The sequence below is a fragment of the Ailuropoda melanoleuca genome, chromosome 1 (assembly GCF_002007445.2).
Source record: "Ailuropoda melanoleuca isolate Jingjing chromosome 1, ASM200744v2, whole genome shotgun sequence".
In the NCBI taxonomy this organism is placed as follows: Eukaryota; Metazoa; Chordata; class Mammalia; order Carnivora; family Ursidae; genus Ailuropoda; species Ailuropoda melanoleuca.
Window position 1 is genome coordinate 1053715 of NC_048218.1, and position 20855 is coordinate 1074569.

Here is a 20855-nt window from a genome sequence, read left to right on the forward strand (position 1 = left end):
CGTCCTGTCTCCCCAGGTGCCATCACCTCCTTCTCCGCGGGCTTTGTGAAGATCCGCTGGGCGCTGTGGGCGAAGCTGGTCATCGCGGGCGTGACGGCGGTGCAGGCCATCCTGGTCTTCCTCATGTACAGCACCAGCAACATCTGGCTGTGCTACATGGCCTTTGTGCTCTTCCGTGGCGCCTACCAGTTCTTGGTGCCCATTGCCACGTGAGTTGAACTGAGTCGGGCGGCTGTGAGGCCACGGTCTGGGTGGCCACTGAAGTGCCAGCTCCCAGAGCCCGGGCCACTGGTGGATGGCTGGAGGGCACACACCTTTCTCCTGCCGGTTGGGGCTGGGCAGGCCATCCGCATATGTAAAGAGGTCTCCCTTCCAGAATGTTCCATGGGGAGCAGAAGAACTGTGTGCGGGCAGCACCAAGCCCATTCCGTGGTGTGTGCTCACTTGTGTCGGGGGGAACAGTGAACGCAGGGTGCTCTCGGTTGGCCCGGTTGTCCGTTTGTCCACAGCACAGCCTGTCCTGGCTTCTGTGACCCTGAGCTTGGCACAGAGCCTGGTCCACGTGGCGTCCCCTCCGCTTCTCCCGCAGACGGTACTTAGCGTTTACAGTACCAGCCCTTGTGAAGTCCTTCCCAGCTCCCTTCCCTGTCTTCAGGGCCCCAAGCGCTGCTCTGGGCCTGTCTGCAGAGCACGAGGCCCCTGTCCCCTTCCACTACGGAGCAGTGACGCACGGCCAGGGAGTGACCAGGTGGCCCAGCTCGCCCTCCGCCCAGGGCTCTCCTGGTGCCCTCGCATTCCTCACACCCCTGGGGACTCCCCTCTATCTGCCCAGGGCTGTCCCCAGAGCTGCCCTCCGGCCACTTGTGCCTTCAGAACCTTCTCCCGCCCGTGTCCAGCTTGCTGAGATCCTCTCTGTGCTCCTTTGAACTGACTCTTTCACGAAGCTGATACCACTCGTGCTCACGTCACACGTGTCCGTGTTACGTGCACGTGGGAGCCTCCCTCCCCGTGCCCCCTGCCCCCGGCGGGTGGGCCTGCGTCCTTTACCAGCTCTGCTGCTGCTTGGCCCTGGTTCCCCTCTGGGCCTCACCCCTCAGGGGAGGGCGGGGGGCCCTCCTGGTCACCCCGAGTGAGAGCCTCTGTCCCCACTGCTGCTTGGGCTCAAGCAGCATCCGCAGGCTCCTGGCGTCTTGGGGCCGCCTCACGAAAGGCCCGGGCCTGGTCTTCCTGCTTCCCACCACACCTCACCCTCCGTCACAGCAGATGTCCCAGGAGCGTTTCCTTGGCAGGCGCCCCCTGTCCTGTCACCAGCAGCACTTGGGGAGGGCTCCAGGTCATCTGCTGTGACGACCGGCCACTTGCTCCTGGAATGTTTTTCTTGGTTGTAAAAACCGCAGGAGAGCTCGGCTGCGACGCGGGCAGGTGTAGAGACAGGCGCCGCCTCCTCCCACCCGGGGCCTCGCCGCTGCCATTCGGGGGTCTGGTCTGACGTGGGCTGGAGCTCGTCCCTCTGCCCCCTGCCCTGCGCGCTTCGCTGTGCGGTTCGGCATCTCCGAGGCACACGTAATCGGGCTCCCGCTGATGCCGTGCGGCGGGGCCCCGGTTGACGGGGGTGGCGCGTGCTGTATTTTCCTGCGACAGCCCTGAGGTCAACGTCCTCTACCCGTGTTTCTTTCTCCGACTCGGGACGGCGGCCTCAGCTGGGTCCCCGCAGGGGACCGGCCGGGCAGGGCCTGTGCTTCGGAACAGGTGTCAGTAGGTGCCCGGCAAGTGCGTGGCGGCCCTGCAGGCCCGCTGGCCTTTCCCTAGGGACAGTGGGGCTGGCTCCTCCCTGGTGTGAGCGGCCTGCTTGTTCTGGCCGCCTCAGCTGGATCTCTACTGCACTTGGGCCAGCCGAATGTGGTGGAGATTTCCGCCGTGTGCCAGTGGCGCAGCTCGGTTTACTCCTCAGGATTGTGGAGACCGCGGGGGACACGTGGAGGGGTGGCGTGGCGTTCTGCCGTGCTGGGGACGTGGCCCGGTGTGGGTTTCCCTGGGACCTCTGCCTGACACGCTCTTTCTCTCGCTCCGCGTGCTGGCACCCCGCTGCTCGTCCTCACCCCAGACCACAGCACAGCGGAGCCCCTCGGCCTCTGTCATCCTCTTGAAGGGCTTCTCGGGTATGTTTGCTCCTTCCCTTTTCAGAGCTCTAGACTATTTCCTCTCCAGTTACTCGTTCTTAGAGGCACTTTGGGGATTTTAACGGGAAGTACCTTCAAATGTCTGTTTTTCTGCAGAGGACCGGGAGCTGAATGCATGTGCGTTCCTCTGCTTTCCTCGTTTGTCTTACTGTCCTGTTCCTAACGTATCAAGTCCTTAACAGTGAATGACTGTGCTTCCAGAAGCTCATGACATTCTGCCCGTGCTCATGTGGGTGACCATCTCTGCCCCAGAATTACCAGGAGATTTTCTGAACATCCTCCTGGGGGTGCATCTTGTCCTTGGTCTGGGATTCTCAGAGCCCGGGGCGTGTGCCTGGGAGCAGCGGGTGGCCTGGGTGCTGGGCTGGACTTGCCAAGTCCCCTTTGGACTGTGGGTGCTTCTCCCTGCGCTGAGTCTGACCTTGGCCGCTTTCTCGTTCAGTTTTCAGATCGCGTCTTCTCTCTCTAAAGAGCTCTGTGCCCTGGTCTTCGGAGTCAATACATTCCTTGCCACCGTCCTCAAGACCGTCATCACCCTCGTTGTTTCTGACAAGCGGGGTCTGGGTCTCCCAGTCCACTCACAGGTGAGCCCATCTCGGCCTCGCTGCCTGGGAGTGTCTGGCCAGTGGCATCTCCCACTCTGTGGGTCTGGGACTATAGGTCTGCTTTTGGGGGAGGGGGTTGTGCGCAGGCGGGCTGGGCGTTTCCGGCCAGTCACACAGACTGGAGCGGAGCAGGAAGCAAGAAGCCCCAAGCAGGGAGGGAAGGGCAGCTGGATGCCCTCTGACCTCTGAGGCCAGCCCAGGTGCAGTCCTTTCTGGGGGAGCTCTGACCAGCCCCCGTCCTCCCCCATGCTGGCTCATGTCCCAGGAAGGATGGAGGCATGGCCATGAGCCCTTTCCTTGTGGGTCACAGCTCACTGCCCTCATTTTAGATCTCTGCCCTACCTGTCAACACCTGTCAGACCTGGGCCCTGGCTCATGCCAGCTGTCTGTCTGCCATACACAAGACAGCAAAGTGGAGCTGGTGGGGGTGACATCGGTGCGTGCCGAAGGGACCCTTCCGGTCCCTTCCCTCATCCAACCCTGAGCGGGTTTTTGGTGCTTCTGAGAAGAGCTTGAAAGTTCCTGTTCTCTGTGAGGTTGGGGAACACTCACACATGTGACTGTGGGTGGTCTCAGCCAAGGCAGGACCTGTCTGGGCCGGCTGGAATTAGCCAGAGGACGGGCACGCAGGAGGGACGGTAACTGGGCCCCAGGATCAGTGGGCTCAGCCTGGGGGCTTGCAGCCGCCATCTGCCCAAGCCCGGACATCCCTGGGCTTGGTGGGCTCCACAGAGAAGTCCCGAGCTCTGAGGGGGTGAGCTGGCCCTGGGAGGAGGTGCTGGGCAGGGGCAGACCCTCCTGTTTAGAAACTGGCCTGTGGGGGGCGCCTGGGTGGCACAGCGGTTAAGCGTCTGCCTTCGGCTCAGGGCGTGATCCCGGCGTTATGGGATCGAGCCCCACATGAGGCTCTTCCGCTATGAGCCTGCTTCTTCCTCTCCCACTCCCCCTGCTTGTGTTCCCTCTCTCGCTGGCTGTCTCTATCTCTTTCGAATAAATAAAAAATAAAAAAAAAATCTTTAAGGAAAAAAAAAAAAAGAAACTGGCCTGTGGGGCTTGGACAGAATAAGGTCTGAACCACTCGCTCATGTCTGCAGGCTTTAGCAGGGCCCCCCAGGTTGAGCACTGGGACTGTGCAGCCCGAGCGGGATTGGCAGAGCCCCCCACTGTGCGTGAGCCAGACTCAGGTCCACAGGCGTATGCACCTGCACCTAGGGGTGGACAGGAGGGGCTGGGGGGTGCGTCCTGTGCCCAGGGAGGGCCAGGTTGGGAGCCTCGCCAGACGGCAGCAGCCTTTGCAGGGGAGCAGCCTTAGCCGCAGAACTTTCCACGGAGCCTTGCCCAGCAGCAGCTCCCAGGAGGAGCCCCCAGTTGATCCCCTCTGGGCAGCGGGGTTGTTAGTGTGGATGGATGGAGGCTCGTCTCAGTTCCCAGAGGGCACAGTGGACCCAGCCACATGGCAGCTCCGACCTGCCTGTGGACACTGACGTCAAGTCACTACCCCTGTTGATGGCCCTGTTCAGCCTGGGGGCCAGGGGCGGTGTGCCTAGAAGCTGGGCTGTGCCCTGGGGCCCACAGCTGGGATGGGGGCTGGGGGTTCTTCTCCAGGGGCTGGGCCTTCCCTGTGGTGGCTCCTGGCCGTGTTGGGTCAGATGGAGAGAAAAATACATTGGATTTTCTCTGGCAGGTTTCATTTCCCAGTTAAGTAGATGGAGAAGTGGGGCGGTTAGGTCGTGACTAGGAACGGTGATGGGGTCCACGGGGAGAGTAACCCGTGCCCCTCTTGCTCACTTTCCCTCTCTACGGCCTGTGTGTATCTTCACGTCATCCCAAGTGGTCTTGACCTGAAAATGAACAGCAAAAATGGGCTTATTTGGCAATAACAAAGAATTGCAATTCAGGACAGAAGTCCTTCGGGGGAAAAGCGGGAAATCAGGGTGATGACGGTTTCTCAGTTTCTCACTGGCCGAGTTGCAGGGGTGGCTGATTCTTGTGAAGATTCCGTGAACTTCCGCCGTTGGGGCCTGTCACGGGTCATTCTCTCCCGCGGAGGGTTCTTCTGTTGGGTTCTGTGATTGGCCATTCCTCCTGTGATTGGGGTTGAGTGGCAGGGCCCCCTTCCAGCCTCCAGACTCGGCTTGGGTGAGGTTTACCTTCACGAATTCTCACAGTGTTGAGAGTGAGCCAACTGCAGGCTGGAGACTTGTGGGAACCAGGGCCCAGCAAGTGGGGAGCTGGCCCTCGTTGGCTTGTTTGTTTTTTTTTTAAAAAGATTTTATTTATTTACGTGACAGAGAGAGACAGCCAGCGAGAGAGGGAACACAAGCAGGGGGAGTGGGAGAGGAAGAAGCAGGCTCATAGCGGAGGAGCCTGATGTGGGGCTCGATCCCGGAACGCCGGGATCACGCCCTGAGCCGAACGCAGACGCCTAACGTTTTGAGCATTGCTTGTACCTATTTATGTCTGTGGATATAGACCGGACCGTCGACAGTGCGCTGTGAACTACCTGGGTCCACGTGTACGTAGACTTTTTTCCAATAGATGTGGTGATACAGATGTGTTTTCTTCATGGTTTTCTTCGTATTCTCTGCAGCTTTCTGTATTGTAAGAACAGGGTGTGTAACATACGGGGACACGTGTATGGTGTTAGTGGCGTTACCGGTAAGAACAGTGTGTGTATGGGGCGCCTGGGTGGCTCAGTCATTCAGTGTCTGCCTTCGGCTCAGGGCGTGATCCCGGCATTCCGGGATCGGGATCGAGCCCCACATCAGGCTCCTCTGCTGGGAGCCTGCTCCTTCCTCTCCCACTCCCCCTGCTTGTTCCCTCTCTCGCTGGCTGTCTCTCTGTCACATAAATAAATAAAATCTTAAAAAAAAAAAAAACAAACAACGAACAGTGTGTGTAACATACGCGTTCGCACGTACGGTGTCAGTGGTGTTACTGGTAGAGCTTCCAGTCAACAGTAAGTCACTAGCAGGTCAGTTTTGGGGGAGTCAGAAGTTACACGTGGTACCTCTAACCCTTGCTTTTTTCGAGGGTCAACTGTAATGGTTTGTACGCCTTCCCTGTAGCTGTAGCTTGTCTTTCTATCCTGACAGGATTTTGCAGAGCAAAACTTAATTTTGGTGAAGTCCGATTCATCGGTTTCTCCCTTTATGGTTCTGGGTTTTGGTGCCAAGTGTAAGAACTTTTTGCATAACCCAGGCTCTTGCAAATTTTCCCCAATATCTTTTTAAAAGTTTCATAGTTTGGGGGCACCCAGCTGGCTCAGTCAGAAAAGCTTGCAAACTCTTGATCTGGGGGTTGTGAGTTCGAGCCCCACATTGGGTGTAGAGATTACTAAAATAATAATAATAAAAAAAAGTAAATGGGGTGCCTGGGTGGCTCAGTCGGTTAAGCATCCAACTCTTGATTTCGGCTCAGGTCATGATCTCAGGGTCGTGAGATGGAGCTCTGCATTGGGCTCCACGATGGGTGTGGGGTCTGCTTAAGGTTCTCTCTCCCTCTCCCCCTCCCTCTCTTAAAATACAAAAAACAGAAGAAACAAAGTTTTGTAGTTTTACATGGAAGTCTGTGATCCGTTCTGAGGTGATATCTGTATGAGGTGTGAGGTTTCCATCAAGGCTGCTCTGTAGACATCGGGTCGCCAAGACTCTTGTTGAAAAGACTGTCTTTTCTCTGTCGGATTGCTGCTGAACCTGTGTCAGAGCTGAGTGGCGCAGGTCCGCGTGAGTCCGTTTCTGGCTTCTCTGTCCCTGAGCTGCACTCCTGCCCTTCCGCGGTCACTGCAGCGTCCTGCTTTCCAGCCACATGGGAAGTTCTGAAATTGGGCACACTGGTTTTTCCAGCTTTGAAATGGTTTCTCAGAATTGTTTCAGCTGTTATACTTTCTTTGCCTTTCCACGTAAATTTTAGAGTAATTTTGTGTACCTACAGAAATTCCTGCTGGGATTTTGCTAGGAGTTGCAGGAAGCCTGAGTCATTTCTGGGAGAATGGACATCTTTACTCTGTCGAGTCTTGGAGTCTGTGAACATGGTGCATCACGCCATTTATTTAGAACTTTCTTGATTTCTTTCAGGATTTTGTAGAAGTACAAGTATTGTACCTGCTATGTTAGATTCATACCTGAGTGTTTTGTTGTGTTTTCAGCAATTGTGAATGATACTGTGTTTAAGTTTCGTGTCTACATTTGTCTGCTAGGGCCACCATATCAGAATACCAGAGACCCAGTGGCTTAAACAGAATTTATTTCTTGCAGTCCTGGAAGCTAGCAGTCTGAAATCAAGGTGTGAGCAGGGCTGGTTCCTCCTGAGGAACTCATTGGCGTGTAGATGTCGTCCTCTCTGTCCTCACGTGGCCTTTTCTGCGTGTGCGTGCATGTCTGGTGTCTTTCTCTCCTTCTGAGGACACCAGTCCTGTTGGAGTAGGGCCTACTGTTAGGACCCCTTTTGACCTTAATCACCACCTTGAAGACCTTGTCTCCAACTACAGTCACGCTGGGGGTGGGGTTTTCACAAGTGAATTTTGGGAGGGACACAGTTTGGTTCATGGCAGTATCTATGTGTCTGTCGTGAACGTATAGAAATACAGTTGGATACTTGAGTGTTAGTCTTACAGTCTCGCTGAGGCCATTTATTAGTTCTAGGAGGTTTTGTTCTTCATATGCTTTTTATTTCCTGGTCTTGTCTTCCTGTAGCCGGCTCGAACTTTCTCTTTATTATTTCCTTCTACTTGGTTTTCATTTATTTTGTTCTTCTTTTTGTAGGTTCTTGAGACAAGAGCTTAGATTAATGACGAGACTTCTTTTCTGACATTTGCATTTAGTGCTATGCATTTCCCTCCCAGTACTGCCTCAGCTGCATCCCACAGATTGGTATGCTGCATTTTCATTTTTGTTCATCCAGTGTATTTTCTGAGCTCTCTTGAGACTTTCTCTTTGACCTATTAATTTTTTCAAAGGGTTTTTGTTTAGTTTCCAGGTGTTTTGAGATTTTCCTGGGTTTTTTTGTTACCGATTTCTGTTTTCATTCCATTTTGTGATCAGCGAACACAGTGTATCTGATTTCAGTCCTTTTAAATTTGTTGAGGTTTGTTTTATGGCTTAGGATGTGGTCTGTCTTGTATGTTATGTGGACCCTCAAAAGGGCTGTGAATTCTGCTGTTGTTGGGTAGAGTGTTTTTATAAATTCCAGTTAGATCCTGTTGTTGATGGTGTTGTCAGTTTGTTCTCTATCCTTGTGATTTTTGCCTCATTCTGTTGTGGAGAGAGGGCTGTTAGCACCTGCATCTTTAACTGTGGATTTGGCTGTTTCTCCTTTCAGTTCTGTCACATTTTCGCTTCACGTTCGTAGCTCTTTTGTTGGTTGCATATGCTTGGGAATTGCTGTGTGTGTTTTGATGGATTGAACTTCTGATCCTTATGGAATGGAATGTCCTTCTCTGCCTCTGGTCATTTTCTTTTCTCTGAAGTCTGCTTTACCTGATATCAATATAATCTCTCCTGTTTTCCTTTCATTAATGTTTGCACAATATATTCTTTTCTTTCCCTTTACTTGTTATCTGACTGTATGGTTCTCTTTGAAGTGAGTTTCTTACAGACCACATATGATTGAGTCCTGTTTTTAATCTATTCTGCCAACATCTGTCTTAATAAGTGGCGAATTTAGAGCATTTATGGTTAGTGTAACTATCGATGTATTAAGAGTTTATGCTGCCTTACCATTTTTGCTTTTCTTCACTGCTTTTTATTTTTTGGCCTTCCTATGGATTGTTTGCACATTCTTTGGAATTTCATTTTCGTTTATCTGTTGTATTTTTTGAGTATATCTCTTAGTATAGTTTTTTTGATGGTGGCTTTGTGTGTTAAATGACCAGTTTGAGTCAAGTATGGAATCTAACCTCCTACTATGGCATTCTACCTTCCACTGTTAATAGTACAGTTGTCTGAAGTATTTTTCTCTGTGTACAGTACAGCCACATGCGATAAGGTTCTAACTTTTTCTTTAACTTTCAAACATTTAGACAATTCTAGAGGAGAAGGAAAGTTTTCCATTTACCCATGATTTGGCTCACTGTGTTCTTTCTCTTCCCTGTTCGTCCGGGGTTTCTTCCTCATGATTGCCTTTCGTTTAGAGCATCTCCTTTAAGCCATTCTTTCAGGGTAGGTCTGCTGGTGACAAATTGTCTCCTAGTTTTTCCTTCTTCTGAGAGTGTGTTGATTTACTTTTCATTTCTAAAGATTATCACTGGATATAGGCCTCTACGTTAATAGCTTTTTCTTTTAACTTTGAAAAATGTGTCCCTTCCTTGTGGTCTTCATGGCTTCTGATGAAGAATCCACTTTCTCTCTTACCACGATTTTTTCCTTTTTTTTTGCCTTTTGCTTTCAGAAGTTTAAATACGGTGTGTTGGTCTAGTTTTCTTAGTGTTTGTCTGGTTTGTGATTCCCTCGGTGTCTCAAATCTGTTGGTTTATGTCTCTTACCAAATTTGGGGAGTTTTCAGCCACTATTTCCTCAAGTACTTTTCCAGCCCTATCCTCATTCTTTTTTTGGGATTCCCATGACCCAGCATCACATCTTCTGTAATTAAAGGGAATGAGGCTCTGCTTATGACTCTTTTAGTCTGTTTTCTTTCTGTTCAGATTTGGTGATTTCTGTCGTCCCGTCTTCTAGTTCACGGCTTGTTTTCTTTGTTCCATCTGCTCTGCTGTTGAGACCATTCATTGAGCTGTTAGTTTGGTTGTGGCATTTTCAGGTCGAACTGTTCTTTATCTCTCCTGTCTCTTTTCTTAGACGTTTTCATCTGCTCTGGTGTGTCACCGCTTGTGGAAGCACTTGTACCGTGGCTGCTTTAAAGTCTTTCTCCAATAATGTCAACTTCTGTGGCATCTCAGTGTCCCTGTCCGTTGACTATATATCATTCAGTTAGAGGTCTTTGTGGTTCTAAGTATGCTGAGTGATCGGAACCTGGACATTTTGGATATTATGAGATCTGGATCTTCCTGAAACCTTCCACCCTAACTGGCCCCCCCGACCCTGGCCTAGCGGAGGGAGTTGGGAGCCTGTGCCTCGTTACAGCCGGGTAACAGGCCCCCACACAGCCCTCCTGACCGAGGGGTGGATGGGGGCCTCCTTATTACTGCTGGGTGGGAATGGGAGTTCCAGCTCCCCACCTGGCCTCCAGCCTCCCGCAGTTAGGAGGGGTATGGGTGCCTTGTTACCGCTTCCCACGTGGCCTCCGGTGACACCACGGGACAGGGGTGGATGGATGGGGTGTTCTTGCTGCTGCTGGGTGACGGTGAGAGTCCTCCCTCTGCAGGGCAGGGAGTTGGGGTTGTTAGCACCTGGGGGAGTGAAAGTCCAGGCTTTCTGTGTGGTCTCTCCTGGGGTGAATTTTCCAGCTTCCCACTATGCCTTTACCACCACCACCGGCAGGGGCGTGGTGCCTGGCTAGAGTCTGGGTAATGAGGGTGGGGTCCGGCTAGAGTCTGGATGGTGGGGGTGGGGTCGGTTTAGAGTCTGGACGGTGAGGGTGGGGTCTGGCTGGAGTCTGGACGGTGGGGGTGGGGTCGGTTTAGAGTCTGGACAGTGAGGGTGGGGTCGGGTTAGAGTCTGGACGGTGAGGGTGGGGTCTGGCTGGAGTCTTGACAATGGGGGTAGGGTCTGGCTAGAGTCTGGGTAATGGGGGTGGGGTCTGGCTGGAGTCCAGTGGTTCCCCTCTCTCAGGTCCCTGTCCTGGGTTGTCCCTCTCCTTGTACTTTGACCGGAAAGAACAGCTTTTGTTGTGGTTTTTTCCTTCATCAGCTGGCTTTTCTGGATTGCTGGTTTCTTCAGATCTAAAAATAAGCACAGTGCAAAGTTTAAAAAGCTCAGGGGACACATTGCCATGTTGTCCTCAGCCTGCAGCATCCCTGGCTGGTGCAGCGCCCTCCGGCTCTCCGTTACCGCCTGTGTGTGTCCTGTGTGTAGCGTCCAGGGTTCTAGCCGTTGTTGGGGGAGGAACAGGGAAGACACTCAGCTCCATCCCCCTGGAAGCAAAGCCCGTGACGGTTCGATTCCCAGTGTTGCTTGTAAAGATGAGCTTTCCTGGAAGGGCACCAGAGAGGAGCCCGTGGGGAGCAGAGCGCTGCGGTCTCGGGCAGGACTCACTCGGGTCTGGCCCACAGATGCGGGAGACCTCCCAGCACCGCCTGCCCCGGGGGTCGTGAGATAAGGAGGGACTTACGTATGCAGCTGCACCTGTCCCTGGGGCGGGAGCCCGCGCGGTGCTCGGGGCTGTGCAGCAGGGCCTCGGTGCCTCGGGCTGCCTCTTCTGGACCGGGCTCTGCGCACACACGTCCGCGAGCCCTCGGCAGCCGTGGGAACGGGGCCCACGAGGGGAAGCATGTGTTTGTTGTCACAGAGCGGGCAGAGCGCCTTGGGGTGGGTGACAAAGGCCACGCGGCTGCAGGAAACGTGCCAGGGTTCTGTGGGAAAGTGGTGGGAGCCCCCTGGGGCTGCGTGGGCTGTGGCCTGGAGGAGGGCAGGGGGTGGGCCTTGCCCCCTGCGGGCTGTCCCCTGACCACCCGCCCCCACCCCTGCAGTGTTCCCTGGGCCTCCGCAGGAGGAGGGAGAGCCGGGGGGGGGGGGGGGGGGNACTCCGCAGTCCCCGCCCTGCGGCTCACCTACCCCTCCCCTGCCAGGGCTGAGGTCACCCTCCCCCCGCCCCTGCCCCCTCTCTGTTGCAGTTCCTTGTCTACTTCGTGTACTTTCTGGTGCTGTTCGGTGCCTACCTCTCCGGGGCCGTGCTGGTGGTCCTGCGGCACTTGCGGGACAGCCACCATGCGCCCCAGCCGCCGGAGCTGAGGAGCCTGGCCGAGGAGAAGGTCATGCCCATGCTGAGTGTCCAGGACGGTGGCCTCAGCAGCCTGCAGACCGGGGCCCCGCCTCTGGCCTCCCAGGAGCAGAACCAGCAGCCCGAGGCCAAAGCCTGACCCTCCGACGCCAGAGGCCGCCCGCCAGCACCCTCCCGTTCCCGGGCCCTTGGCATCTCAGTGCGGACGCTCCCTCTGCGCCCCTGCAGGTGGCCCGCCCCTTGGTGTCAGCAGTCCAGGTTTCTGGCCTCGTCCACATTCCAGGGGTCAGTGTGTGGAGCCAGTGACCAGCAGGGACCCTCCCTGGTACCTCCCTGTGATCTGCACCTCAGGGGCTGCCTGCCTCAGGAGGGGCCCTGGCTTGCCCTGCGGTGGCCCAAGGACAGTGCCCCTCTGCCCTGCTTGGTGCTCTGGCCCTGTCCCCTTGCCTGCGGGGAACACTCAGGCAGCTGCTGGGACGTTGAGGGCTGGCCTGTCCCTGCCCACACGTGGTGGGCAGTGGGGGTTCACGTGCCCACCAGGCCTCTGCACCATCATTCCCCCCTCCCCCCAGTGGCAGGCCCTGCTTGTCCCTGGGGACCAGTGACTGGGATGGGGACTTGGCCTCTGCAGCGCGAGGCTGGGAGCCCTGGTTCCTGTGGCCTGTGGTCCGTTGTCCAGGTACTTGTTTTAGACGATGCGCTTCTTTTAAAAAAAAAAAAAAAATGACCTAAATAGAAACCTTAATGGGTTGCTGTTTCTGTGGGAGAAGCTGGACATTGACCAGTGGCAGGCCCTTCCCACCAGGTGGACGCAAGGACGCTGGGGCCCCTGGAGCCGCACTTCCCCCCCATGCCCACCAGTGTCCTGCCCGTTCCCGAAGTGGGTTAACACTGATCTTCCTCACGGGTGACTGCTGGCGGCTTGGGGCTCACGGGCCAGCCCAGACGGGACCCGCCCAGAGCACACCACCTCAGGGTCTGAGGGCCCGTTGCATCCCTTCCGACATGCAAGACGTCTGCTCTCCCTGAAGGGGTTCGACCACAAGCCCCGAGCGTGGAGGGGCTCCTGATGCTGCCCTAGCCTGGCCTGGGGGATGGGAGTGGGAGGAGGTGGTCAGGAGGTCAAGGAAGGGGTGGCAGCCCCTTTCCCCTGCCACAGGCAGGCACCCACTCCAGGCCCACACGTCCTTGATGCGTTGTCTGGAGCAGTGCCTGCGCTCCGTGGGACCCGAGGGGAGGGGGCTGCTGGAGCCACTGTGGCAGGGAGAGGCTGCAAGGCCACAGAGGGGCTGCTGGAGCCTGCTGCACCCAGGGGTCCCTGGAGGTCTGCCCCGAGGATGGGGGGTTGCTCTGGGGGGAGGGTCGGGCATCCACACGCACTCACCCTGGCACCCCGTGGACCCTGTGGGGGAGGGGCAGCGCCGTTCCCGTCCGAGTTCAGAGCTCCAGCAGGACCTGGTGGGTGGCGGAGGTGTCTCACCTCTGGTCACTGCACACATGATGCAGGGCTCTGCTGTGCGCCCTGGGACTGCCCGGCCCGGCCCTGCCAACCCTCCCATCCGTGGCCGCCCAGCTTCCTGGCTTCACAGCTGGGTCTGCGTGCCACAGCAGGTATAGGGGAGCACGGGTGCGGGGCACAGACCACCTATGCGGCCTTGGAGTAAGAGCCTGTGAGGGCTGCTGGTCACCCCGGGAGGCTCCTCAGAGAACGGTCTGGGGCACCGGCGGCATCTGTCTGCGTGCACCACGCCCACCTGGGTGTGCACCTGGGCGTGCACCTGGGCGTGCACCTGTGCTCCCGCAGCATGAGCCTCCAGCTGGGATGAAGGCTCCCAGGGGTCTGACTCCTGTCACGAAGGCCCGTGCAAGCCGAGTGTGCATGTAAAAGGCCGTCTTTATTTGGAGCCTGTTTGGATCGGCTCCTATGGTTACAGCTTCAGGCCGCAGAGCTGAGGCAGTGGGGTCCTTGCCCACCACCTTTCCAGCACGGCTGCCAGTGGGGGGGGGGGACCCTGCCATCTCCCCCAGAGATCGTCAGCTGCACCTCAGAATGTCCCCTGCAGTGCCTCCTCCATGCAGCCGCCTCCATGGGGCCCAGTGAGGCAGGCCCCGTGGCAGCGGAGTCCCAGCCGGGGCAGGCATGGCCATCCTATCTGCGTCTGAATTTTTTTTTTTTTAAGATTTTATTTATTTGACAGAGATAGAGACAGCCCAGCGAGAGAGGGAACACAAGCAGGGGGAGTGGGAGAGGAAGAAGCAGGCTCATAGTGGAGGAGCCTGATGTGGGGCTCGATCCCACAACGCCAGGATCACGCCCTGAGCCGAAGGCAGACGCTTAACTGCTGTGCCACCCAGGCGCCCCCTGAATTTTTTTTTTTTTTTTAAGGTTTTATTTTATTTGAGAGAGAACAAGAGCGAGGTGGGGCTGGGGCAGACGGAGAGGGAGCAGCAGGCTCCCCACCGAGCAGGACTTGAGCCCCGCCTTGGGGGTAGGGATTATTTAAGAAAAACTCCCTGAAGGCTGTGGGGGGCCGAGCGCCACGAGCGTGTTCTCATGGGTCCCTTGGGAAGCCAGTGGGACCCAGAGCTGAAGGTGGGCCCCATGTGCAGGGCTGGGGAGGGAGCCACCAGCCTGTAGTGGTACTGGGATGAGGGCCAGAGCCTGGGGGGCCTCGAGGAGCCTGGGGTCAGCAGTGGGGGGAGGCGCTGATTTTGGAAACTGCCCTGGCCTGGGTGTGGCCGAGTGGTGACCCACACTGTGCCCGTGGCCTGAGCCCCCGAACAGTCCTGGGGGAGGGAGGGCCCATTACCGCTTGTGCAGCCCCTGGGCCAGGTCCAGAGAGGAAGGGAGGCCAGCAGGAAGCCAAGTCAGCACCTGTGGGGGCCACAGAGGGCCCCAGGGGCATGCACCCCCGCCCCAGGGTAGTGAGTGCCCTTGCCATGGATGGGGTCTACCCCCTGGTCTGACTGGGGCCAAGAGGGAAGGGGGCAGGTCCCTGTGGGGGGGGGCACGAGAGAGTCCTGGCACCAAGCTTTGTTTTAAACTTTTTAAAAAATACACTCTTTGGCTTCCTTTTATTTCTTGAGGGTTACGTTAAACGTGAACCATACAGGAAAGTGTCCCAGCCGGGGGCCCACCCTGGGGGTGTTGGCAGATGCTCCTGCCTCCTGGCCGCCCCTCTGGCCATCTGTCCGCCTGTCCGTCTGAGCCGGCAGAGCCCCTACTTGGAGGAGGAGGTCATGAAGCTATTCTCGATGCACAGCACGATGAAGGCGTTGTGGCAGCTCGCGGCTTTCTGCCCCAGCAGCCTGCCGGCCAGTAGCGACGAAGCCTGACCCGTGGCTGCCGCAGCCTCCGTCCGCCACGTCTCACAGTAGCTGTCGGTCAGCCGGCGCCCCCCGGGGTCTGAGCCGTGCCACACGCTCTTCTGGGGCCTGCAAGACGCAGCGGCCATCAGCCTCAGACCGGGGTGGATGTGGGGCCGGTGCGAGGGCGGGGAGTCGGGCGTCCTTGGTCCCTGGGGCTCCACCTCCCAGACCACACCCCCTGCTGCCTCTGCTCCGGGGCACAGCCTGGGGAGCCTACCAGGCGGGGTGCTGCAGGACGTCTCTGCCGTCGAAAGAGAAGATGCGGGCCCCGGGCTTCAGCTGGCCCTCGGAGCCCGAGAATAAGGCCTCCCAGCTGGGGAACAGCACCTCGTCCTGCGGAGGGAAGTACAGTGGGGCTCATTCCCTCCCCGGAGATGTGCCGCCAGAGGGTGGGCCGGCTCGTAGGGCCCCCTCCCCAGCCCCAGACCCAGTCTGGCCGAGGAGCACACGATGGTGGGCGGGAGGCGCGGGGGCCACGAGGCTCCGCATCGACGTTTTCCAGTGTGAGCTCCGAGGCGGCAGCTGCACGTGAGGGCCTGGCCCCGCGGCCTGAACCCGAAGACGCCCCTTATGACACACCGGGACCCCTGGCAGGCGGCTCAGGGGCTGGGGGCCCACCTGACCCCTGGGGCGGCCGCACCCACCCTGAGGTTAACGACGGGCACGCCTGTGCGGTCGGCGCGGCGCACGACGCTGTAGAGGTCCTGCAGCCGGGAGGACAGGAAGGCGCGGAAGGTCCCGGCCAGGCCCACGGCGCGCGCCTGCTGGAAGCACTGGAAGTCCGCCCCGCGGATGCCTCGCATGCCTCCCGGCTGGGGGCTGTTCAGCGCCACCAGGTGCAGCTGCCGGAGAGCCACCTCGGGGTCAGCCGCCAGCCCCAGCGGAGGGTTCCGGAGCAGCCACCATCGGGCCACCACCCCCGCCCAGCTCCCGGGCAAGTCCCAGTCCTCAGGCTCTGCCTGCCATCCCTCCCAGGGGCTCCCGCTTCTCGGAGACCACCAGAGGGCAAGTCCCAGGCCCAGCGAGCCCTCCCCGCAGCCCCGGGAGTCCACAGGGGGTTGCTCACCACCGGCTGGTAGTCCTGGTGGGTGTGGGTGTGGGTGGGCCCGCTAGTGGGGTGAGCCGGCTGGAAGTGCAGGTAGGAGCCGTGGTGTGGGGCTCCGGGGTAGGGCTGGGGGTCCGGCAGACGCGGGGGGTTGGCCAGGATGTCGTCTGCCCGCCAGGGCCGCGCCGTGGAGTGGGTGAGCTCCCGCCGGGGGTACGGGTTGCCCGCGGGGGGCTGCAAGGCGGCCACCTCGTTGTCCTGCAGACGGAGAGGCAGACGGTGGCAGGGGCCACTCCTGCACCGATGGGCTGACTGCTGGCGGCCTGTCCGGACACCCCCTTCATCTGCACCCCCCGCGTGTGCTCTAGCTCCCCAGCCCCAGGCCATCTGCTGACCCTGGGGTGCCCCGGAGGGTTAGGGCGGGAGCCCTGCCAGCCTGATGCCTTCAGGGGTCGCCTGGCCCTGTGCTTGAGCACCACCCCCCAAGCTCAGGACCCCTGACCTTCCAGCCCCTCCTCACTGCCGCACAGACACCCACGCTCTCCGCTCCTTAGGCCTTGCTGCACCGCACCTCAGGGAGGCGACCTGCACCCCATCCAATTCCCAACAGCACGGAACGCCTTCTGACGCGACTCGTGCTTTGCGCCTGCCTGTATCCCTGTGCCCTCTTCCTAGGTTCCCGCTGTTAATAATCTGCAGTAAAATGGAGTGCCTGTTGTCCATCATCTCTGCCACCTGTGCCCACCCGTGAGCTCCACGGGGCAGGGGCCTCACGTGTCCCTGCCTGAAACGGTGCCTCCCACATGGGAGCGGCCTGGGATGGATGGATGGATGGATGGATGGATGGATGGATGGATGGATGAATGGATGAATGAATGAATGAATGAATGAATGAATGAATGAATGAAAGAGNCCCCGTCCATCTCAGTGGCGGACACTCTCAGAGGGCGGTGAGTGTGACCTGAAGGAGGCAGCCTTGTGGTCTGCGCACCCCCTCCCACACCCTGTGCCCCAGCACCCCGGGCTGTCCTCCGTCCTCTCAGCTGCGGAGCAGAAGACGGCTCCTTACCGTCCCGCGTGGGAGTGGCGTCCGCGCCTCCAGCTGGAAGAAAATGCAGGGGTTACCCCGGCGACCCCTGATGCCAGGCACCCTGCCCTCCCCGGTGGGAGCCGGCATGGCAGCGCCGGACACGCAGCACCTTTCATGCATTTACTTTGAAAAGTGGGAGATGGGGCGCCTGGGTGGCTCCGTCAGTGAGGTGTCCGCCTTTGGCTCGTCCTGGGATCGAGCCCCACGTCGGGCCCCCTGCTCAGCGGGAGCCTGCTTCTCCCTCTCCCCCCCCACACCCACTCATGCTCATTCTCTCTCTCTCTCCGTCACTCACCCCGAGGTGTATGCTGCTTAGGCCTGCCCTGGGTGGCTGGGTGGGGGCCCCCCATGCACTCCCCCGAGCCCTACCGCACCGCAAGTGAGCTGGGGAAGCTCTCTGGCCCCTTGCATGTGCCGGGGACTCACCAGGACCTTCCGGAGCCCGTTGCGGACGCGGACGTACAGCTCCTCCCTCTCGGCCACGAAGATGAGCCAGCCCTCCGGCACCTCCGGCACCTTGTCCAGCATGGTCTGGTACGTGGCCCAGATCCTCACCTGCTAGGAGCCCGACCTAGTGGGTCTCCATCACGCACAGGCAGCATCTGGGCTCATGGGGGAGGGACTGTCCTGCGGGCTTGAGTGGGTCCCTTTCTCCATCGGGCTGGTCCCTGAGGACGCTCTGCGGCGCCCGGGGCGGGGGGCACCCGTGGGGAGGGCTGGACGGCAAGTCCCCACGCTCCCTGTGAGCACTGCTGCGGGCCCTTCTTACTGGCTGTCCTCCCTTGCCCTCCCCTGCCCACCTGCATCCCCCGGCCGCCCCTCGCCCCCCACCTCTGTTTTGGGGACCACGTCTCAAGGCAGCCGTGCACTTGCTGCAAAGCCGGGCCCGGCACCGGCGTTCTCTGACACAGCCCCCATGGTCTCCAAAGGGAAGGGTGGCCGGCCAGGCCGGGGCATCTGACCAGACAGGTGCAGGGGGGACTCTTACCCCTGAGGATATGCCCATGGTTCCAGGCGGCCCAGGGGGCCCCGGTGGGCCTGGGGGGCCAGGAACACTGATGGCTATAGGAGAGAAAACAGAGATGGGAACGCATGGCCCTGGCTGGACTGGCAGGAGCCCAGGCCCCCACCCCCTGCTGGACTTACTCTGTCTATAAGGGCCAGGGAAGGAAGGGGGCCCTGGTGGACCAGGGGGTCCAGGAGGCCCAGGAGGTCCCTGACGCCCCTCATGGCCGATGCCAGGGGGTCCCTGAGGTCCAGGTGGGCCGGGCTGGCCCCGGATGCTCTCTCCCTTGGGACCCTGGGGGGGCACAACAAAACAGGAAGCGGGAAAGCCTGAGGGGCCAGGCTGCATCGGCCAAGAGGCCCTGCAGGGAGCAGCTCAGAGCGCCCCCGCCTCTCTCCCTGCCGCCTCCCTCCCCACACCACAGGGCCTGGGAAACCTGGCCCCCCACATCGTGCACTCTGCTGGGATGGTGCAGCCCCTGAGAGCCCTCCTTCCCCCTCCATCCCCCAGGCAGAAGCTGGGCTGGGCTCCCTGGAATCTTTTAGGGCAGCTGGTCTCCCCGAGGAAAGAACAGCACCAGCAGGAGAGCAGGAGAAGGGCTGGGTGAGGGCCTCTTGTGTCCCCTTCTCCCCCGGCTGGCTGGAGGCACCCCCAGGCCACGCACCCCCCACCCCGAGAGTGGGGGTGAGAACTGGAGGGGAGAGCTCATGGGCACAGCCCGTGGGCCTTGCATGTGTCCATGGCTGGGCTGCACCTGCCCCAGGCCCGGCCCAGGGAGCCCAGACTTACCGGAATCCCAGGGTAGCCTGGTGGGCCGGGGGGGCCGGGCACACTTGAGCTGAAGAATCCGCCACCCCCGGGCTCACCCCGTTCGCCCTTCTGCCCGGTGTCCCCTCGGTCACCCTTCTCCCCCTGTGGACGGAAACGCTGGTCTGAGAGCCCGGCTCCTGCTGCTGGTGCGGTGGGGAGGGCTGACCCCCAGGTGGGCAGGGTGAGGCAGTGAAGCTTCTGGAGCCCAGGTCTGGCAGGCCCGGTGGGACAGGGCTTAGCTCCCCACTTTCCTGCACTGCCAGAGCCGTGGAGAAACTGAGTCAGGGTGGGGTGGGTGTTGGGGATGTGGGTGTCACCTACCTTCATTTCAGCCCCCAGCTGGAGGAGGTCGAACGGGAACTGCCCTGCAGGAGAGAATCATGGGGGCGGCTCGGTGAGCCCCTGGGCAGCGCCTCCCCCACTTTTGTCTTCCTTCCTCGCCTTCTGGAATTTGTTTCTGGGTAGATTCCTGCTGGTGCAGCCTGGGTGCCCAGAACCCCCGCCTGCCTCTGGGAGCCATGGGTCTGATCCCCCTCTCTAAATGGCACCTTTTTAGAATTTCCTTTTGTTTAGGACAGGTCGTTGGTTTCTGTAAACTGCCCTCCTGACATCAGTAATGGACTAATTGTGGCGGTTTATCTGTACGTCCTTCCAGGTGTTGGACGTTCAGACACAAGATGTCTGTAAAATGGCAGTTTTATTTCAACCTTTCCACAAATACCCCGCAGGTATCTCCTTCCCCCGCCCTGCTCCGGGTCAGGGAGTCCGAGGGTCAGACCGCAGGGCTCCTTCCTCTCTCAATCCGGCAGGGGGCGCACCAGGATCACCTGTCCTTCCCAAGCATGCCGACTTGCACGTGTCCCGTTCACTTCTGTACCATGTCTTCTCTTTTCTTCAAGGTAAATCTGCTGTTTGTTCCCTGACTTCTTGAGCTGGGTGCTTAGAAATGTGTGCTCTGTGAGGCTGGGAACAGCCCCGCTGCTGCAGGGAGCCCCTCTGGGGGTCCTGCTGCCCGGGGGCCACGGCGGCCACAGACGGAAGGTGGCGAGCCCCTCACCGCCTTCTGCAGCCCCTGGATTCTCTGTATCTGGACCTGCTGTGTGGTCACTTCCCAGGTACGGCTCTGATGCGGACCTCCTGCACGCTTTCTGCCCCGCGTGGGCCCGTGTGGTGCAGACCGGGCCCCAGAGCTCCAGGTGGTCACCTCGTGGTCACCTGCTGGCAGCTCTCCATCCCCCGCCTGAGCTGTTCTTTCCTGTGCTGGTCCCATCACTTGCTGAGAGCCCAGCACACCCCCACAATGACTGCGGTTTTCCTTCGGTCCTGCCCATCCCTGCTCTTCACCTCGTGAAGCTGTTGTTAGTTGCACAGAGTTTAGAATTGCTGTATTTTCCTGGTGGGTTTACCCTTTATCACTAAGAACAGTTTTTTTTTTAATTTCAGGCAATGTTTCCTGCCTTAAGATAGACTTGTGTTACCTCTCTCTGTGACACAGACATATTTGTACACACATGCACACAGGCATGCACAGGTGCACACACGTGTTTGTACACAGGTTCACTCGCAAGTGCACACGCCCACACAGGTGCACTCACAGGTGCACTCATGCACGCACAGGTGCACACACGTGTTTGTACACACACAGGTTCACTCGCAAGTGCACACGCCCACACAGGTGCACTCACAGGTGCACTCATGCACGCACAGGTGCACACACGTGTTTGTACACAGGTTCACTCGCAAGTGCACACGCCCACACAGGTGCACTCACAGGTGCACACACGTGTTAGTACACACACAGGTGCACACACACACACAGGCGTGCTTTGCCCTTCCCAGCTCCTTTCCCAGTAGAGTGACTTCCCCGTCCTTCCACGTTTGCGTGTGTCCTCACGTTTGCGAAGTGTCTCTTGTAAGC

The 20855-nt window shown here is 58.7% G+C and overlaps 2 protein-coding genes across 15 annotated transcripts in view; one reads left to right on the top strand and one right to left on the bottom strand.

Moving 5' to 3' along the window:
- Nucleotides 1-12362, top strand: part of SLC19A1 (solute carrier family 19 member 1) — a 25143-nt gene extending 12781 nt beyond the window's left edge. For 6 of the 9 annotated variants that reach the window (XM_034654348.1, XM_034654327.1, XM_034654335.1 and 3 more), the window contains exons 4-7: nucleotides 17-209; nucleotides 2105-2159; nucleotides 2623-2764; nucleotides 3115-5087. In XM_034654348.1, coding sequence (XP_034510239.1) covers nucleotides 17-209; nucleotides 2105-2159; nucleotides 2623-2764; nucleotides 3115-3301 — 577 coding nt within the window. In that variant the 3' untranslated portion in view covers nucleotides 3302-5087. Of the gene's footprint in view, nucleotides 1-16; nucleotides 210-2104; nucleotides 2160-2622; nucleotides 2765-3114; nucleotides 5088-11510 lie in introns of those variants that run through there. The other 3 variants (XM_034654377.1, XM_034654370.1, XM_034654362.1) reach the window with 3 other exon arrangements.
- Nucleotides 12363-14673: 2311 nt separating this feature from the next.
- Nucleotides 14674-20855, bottom strand: part of COL18A1 (collagen type XVIII alpha 1 chain) — an 84919-nt gene continuing 78737 nt past the window's right edge. For 3 of the 6 annotated variants that reach the window (XM_034654396.1, XM_034654381.1, XM_034654393.1), the window contains 10 exons: nucleotides 19259-19302; nucleotides 18917-19039; nucleotides 18268-18421; nucleotides 18110-18183; nucleotides 17548-17679; nucleotides 17101-17133; nucleotides 16053-16289; nucleotides 15631-15828; nucleotides 15204-15319; nucleotides 14674-15052 (listed from right to left, as the gene is read on the bottom strand). In XM_034654396.1, coding sequence (XP_034510287.1) covers nucleotides 14839-15052; nucleotides 15204-15319; nucleotides 15631-15828; nucleotides 16053-16289; nucleotides 17101-17133; nucleotides 17548-17679; nucleotides 18110-18183; nucleotides 18268-18421; nucleotides 18917-19039; nucleotides 19259-19302 — 1325 coding nt within the window. In that variant the 3' untranslated portion in view covers nucleotides 14674-14838. The remainder of the gene's footprint in view (nucleotides 15053-15203; nucleotides 15320-15630; nucleotides 15829-16052; nucleotides 16290-17100; nucleotides 17134-17547; nucleotides 17680-18109; nucleotides 18184-18267; nucleotides 18422-18916; nucleotides 19040-19258; nucleotides 19303-20855) is intronic. The other 3 variants (XM_034654413.1, XM_034654404.1, XM_034654389.1) reach the window with 2 other exon arrangements.